The sequence below is a fragment of the Octopus bimaculoides genome, chromosome 2 (assembly GCF_001194135.2).
Source record: "Octopus bimaculoides isolate UCB-OBI-ISO-001 chromosome 2, ASM119413v2, whole genome shotgun sequence".
NCBI lineage: Eukaryota > Metazoa > Mollusca > Cephalopoda > Octopoda > Octopodidae > Octopus > Octopus bimaculoides.
In genome coordinates this window covers 45,457,913-45,462,733 of record NC_068982.1, presented here as the reverse complement: position 1 = coordinate 45,462,733, position 4,821 = coordinate 45,457,913, and the positions used below count along the sequence as shown (strand labels likewise).

Below are 4,821 nucleotides of genomic sequence, written 5' to 3'. Positions count from 1 at the left end.
AAAATATATATCTATCACCATGATAGATCGGTAGCCACTACACATTCTTTATTTTCTCTCCTTGTTTCTTTCTGTGTTCCTTTGTGTGGAAGAGCGTAGGCTCAAAATGTTAAAGACTTTTTCACTTCCCAAGCATTATACTAATACATCTGTTTGTTGTCTACACCATCTGTCTTCGTCTTTTGATTTTTTGTGAATTCTCCCTATATATATCATCATCATCATCATCATCATCGTTTAACGTCCGCTTTCCATGCTAGCATGGGTTGGACGATTTGACTGAGGACTGGTGAAACCGGATGGCAACACCAGGCTCCAATCTAATTTGGCAGAGTTTCTACAGCTGGATGCCCTTCCTAACGCCAACCACTCAGAGAGTGTAGTGGGTGCTTTTACGTGTCACCCGCACGAAAATGGCCACGCTCGAAATGGTGTCTTTTATGTGCCACCCGCACAAGCCAGTCCAGGGGCACTGGCAACGATCTTACTTGGCTTGCCGGGTCTTCTCACGCACAGCACATTTCCAAAGGTCTCGGTCAGTAGTCATCGCCTCATCATATATATATATGTATATATATATATAATGGAGAAATTATACAAGATGTATAAATAGGTGATGAGTAAAGCACTGGTACAGTTTCAATTACCTGTTGTTATCCATAGATTTATTGCAGAAACTTTGTAGTGGCAGTTAGGGTAACAGTATTAATAAAATAGATGGAATGAGTAAAAGATTTTATTGGGTACAACACATGTTTTGACCTGTTTTGGGTCTCTTCAGGTACATCAATAAAAAGTCTCACTAGAGATTTCCTGTGTTGGCTTACGTACCGCAACATGTCCATAAAATTCGAGAATGCGTAAAAACAGAAAAATTGAAACACAAAAAATTCAAATATGAAATTCAAAAATTCAAATAGCATAGATAGATATGTGCACATATTTGTGTGTGTGTGTGTGTGTGTGTATGTACATATATATATAGATTCTTTTATTCTTTTACTTGTTTCAGTCATTTGATTGCAGTCATGCTGGAGCACCACCTTTAGTTGAGCAAATCGATGCCAGGACTTATTCTTTGTAAGCCTAGTACTTATTCTATTGGTCTCTTTTGCTGAACTGCTAAGTTACAGGGATGTAAACACACCAGCATCAGTTGTCAAGCGATGTTGTGGGACAAACACACACACACAATTATCTTCCTTTTCTTTCTGTTAACAGTTACAATAGCGAAGGCTCATTACATCATTTTCTCTAAACTAGAATGTATACTTTCCATATTCATATTTAAATTTTTTGCGTTTCAATAATTTTTCTGTTTTTATTCATTCTCAAATTTGATGGACATGTAGCGGTACGAAAGCCAACTCAAGAAATCTCTAGTGAGACTTTTTATTGATGTACCCAAAGAGACCAGGAACAGGTTGAAACATGTGTCACACCCAATAAAATCTTTTACTCATTCCATTTATTTTATTAATACTGTTATATATATATCATCGTCGTTTAACGTCCGCTTTCCATGCTAGCATGGGTTGGACAATTTGACTGAGGACTGGTGAAACCAGATGGCTACACCAGGCTCCAATCTGATTTGGCAGAGTTTCTACGGCTGGATGCCCTTCCTAACACCAACCACTCAGAGAGTGTAGTGGGTGCTTTTACGTGTCACCCGCACGAAGGCCAGTCAGGCGGTACTGGCAACGGCCACGCTCAAGATGGTGTATTTTATGTGCCACCTGCACAAGAGCCAGTCCAGGGGCACTGGCAACGATCTCGCTCGAAAATCCTACGAAGGCCAGTCAGGTGGTACTGGCAACAGCTACGCTCAAAATGGTGTATTTTATGTGCCACCTGCACAAGAGCCAGTCCAGGGGCACTGATAAAAGGAGCAAAAATACTGAACACGCAGCGTATTGCCAAAGATCTCAGTCATTTGTCATTGCCTCTGTGAGGCCCAACACCCAACAAGAATGCGGAAAATGAAACCAGTTGCCTAATATCATAACATATGTCCTTTGTCAATTGATGTGATTGTTTATTTTTAGAATGACATTGTATAGTAGGTGTGAGGAGCCAGATCTAGCCAGTTTGAACATAAAACAGGTAGAATATTTTGCCAGATATGGCTGGTTTAAATAAAATTATATAAAACCTTATAAGAAATATTAAAATCTTACTTACTTCCTGAACAAGTACACTGCAATTGCTTTGGGTCACAGAACAAATGTATTTCTTTCTTTGGATAAAGAATTGAACAGCTTTCATCTGAAAAGAACATTACGTGGTTTTATATATTATATATATAGTTTTCTGATTTAGGCACAAGGCCAGAAATTTTGAGGATAGGCGCTTTATCAATACAGTCAACCTCAGTAGTTGACTGGCAATTTATTTTGTTAATCTCAGAAGAATGAAAGGCAAAACTGACTAAGATGTGATTTGGACATAGAGCATAAAATACTGGATGAAACATTGCAAAACATACTGTCAGCTTGTCACCTTTATATATGAAATGTATTGAAGCTTATTTGCAATTGTAATTGTTATTATTGTTGTTGTGTAGTCCCAGATTATCTCTGATCAATTACTGCAGTAATCAGACATAAACATCATACTTTATTTTTCAGATATAATATATCTAATGGACTAGAGCAACATGAAACGAAGTGTTTTGCTCAAGAACACAATGGATTGCTTGGTTCAGGGACTGAAACAACAATCTTAGTTGTGAATTCAACACCCTAACCACTAAGCAACACACCTCCACTAGTGGTACTCATTTCGACAGCTGAGTGGACTGGAGTAATGTGAAATAAAGATTTTTGCTCATGAACACAACACATCACCCAGCCCAGGAATCGAAACCACAATCTTACAATCATCAGTCCAACACCGTAACCACTAAGCCATGTGCTTCCACTATATCTAGGATTACAGGTTCCAATTTATTATTGTTTTATAAACAGAATAGGGTGAGATTGGAAGAAGTTCTGACTGCCATGAGCAAAACACAAGTTTATGATTAGTTTTCACACTTTGGGAATGGTTACTTGTCACTTGAAGACCAAACCAACCTCATTCAGGACGACCATTGATCTCTCAAATGAACGAAAACATCACCAAAATTCATGGACTGATCTTGGAGGTTCATCGCTGAACAATTGACAAACTTGTTGCTATAACTAATGTCTCCTGGAGCCACCCCCAACGTATTTTGAGTGAGGAATTGTGAAGGAATAGAGTTGCAGCAAAATCTGTGTCTTGCTTGCTCATGGAAAATCAAAAGCAATCATGACTGAATGTTTGTCGTGAAGTGAAAGAATGGCTGGAAGTTGATCTGGACCTTTTTTCGAAGGTCATCATTGGTGACAAAATCTGATGCGCTGGCTATGACCTGGAAACAAAGCAGTAATCAAGTCAATGGAAGCATTCAATGTCACCAACCCCCCAAAAGTGCATCAAGTGAAGTCCATTGTTTCATTGATGCAAAAAGTATTGTCCACACAGTATTTGTTCCTCCTGGTCAAACTGTTAACCAAATGTTTTACTTGGCAGTTCTGAAGCATTTGTGAGACACGGCTAGACAAAAACCCCCCAACCACTGACAAAGTGGAGAGTGGTGGTTTCATCACGACAATGCACCTTTGCACACCACCTTGGGTGTGAGATGGTTTTTGACCCAAAATGACATGACCCCATTCACCCACCTTTCCTATTCACTCGATCTTGCTCCCTACAACTTTTTTGGGGTTCCACTGAATGAAAAAAGTCCTTACATATATATTTATGTGTGTGTGTGTGTGTGTGTGTGTGTGTGTGTATACATATATATATGTATATGTCTGTCATACCGGCCATGATGAAATACCACAAGGTATAGAAAATACGTATTCGCCTTTATATATTTTAATCCTTTATATTGAACACTCAATATTCCATATATTCAATAAGACATATTCCATATATTCAATAAGACATTCAATACTTTATTTCATTGTACCATCCATTTTTATATTATATATTGTATATTCCATATTTTATATCCCACATTAATTTTACAAGAATATAAATAAAACATAAAAAACAGACAGAATTGGAACTCTTTTAAACAAAATAATATATTCCTCTATACACAATCATACAAAACCCCTTTTTTTGTATTTATTTTTACTCACATATACATATATATACATATATACACACACACACACGCATATATATATATATACATACAATATGTTTCTTTCAGTTTCAGTCTATATAATTTGAAGGAGTGGAGCAGGTAAAATCCAGGCTACATATATTTCCTAGTTAGCAGATTCTCAGAAGTAATAATTGCTCAATGAGAGATACTCCACTAGCTATTCATCAGGCTGAAGATACCTTAGTCATATGAAGGTTACATTGTTTTTAAGAGATCCCAAGTTAACTCACTGGAAATATGATTTAAAATGTTTAGCTTATCGAACTTCAATATGGGAAAAGCCTACAACTTTCTATATCAATAGACTATTATTGTTCCTGAAAGTTAGTTTTTTTATCTACCACAGACTGCTTGAAGCTTACTAACTTCCTACACCTAGATCTGTGGATCTTACAATTACATATCACAGCATGGCTATGTGGTAAGATGCTTGCTTCCCAACCATGTGGTTCCAGGTTCAGTCCCACTGTGTGACACTTTGGGCAAGTGTTTTCTACTTTAGCCTCAGGCCAACCAAAGCCTTGTGAGTGGATTTGGTCGACAGAAACTGAAAGAAGCCATTGCATGTATGAATGTATGTATGTATGCATGTATATATATATATATATATATAT

At 37.3% G+C, this 4,821-nt stretch overlaps 1 protein-coding gene across 1 annotated transcript in view; it reads right to left on the bottom strand.

Moving 5' to 3' along the window:
• The window catches only part of LOC106869164 (complement C3), a 160,574-nt gene that overhangs the window by 12,548 nt on the left and 143,205 nt on the right, over positions 1 to 4,821 (bottom strand). Inside the window, exon 33 of the mRNA XM_052976969.1 lies at positions 2,185 to 2,268. Within this exon, the coding sequence (XP_052832929.1) occupies positions 2,185 to 2,268 (84 nt within the window). The remainder of the gene's footprint in view (positions 1 to 2,184; positions 2,269 to 4,821) is intronic.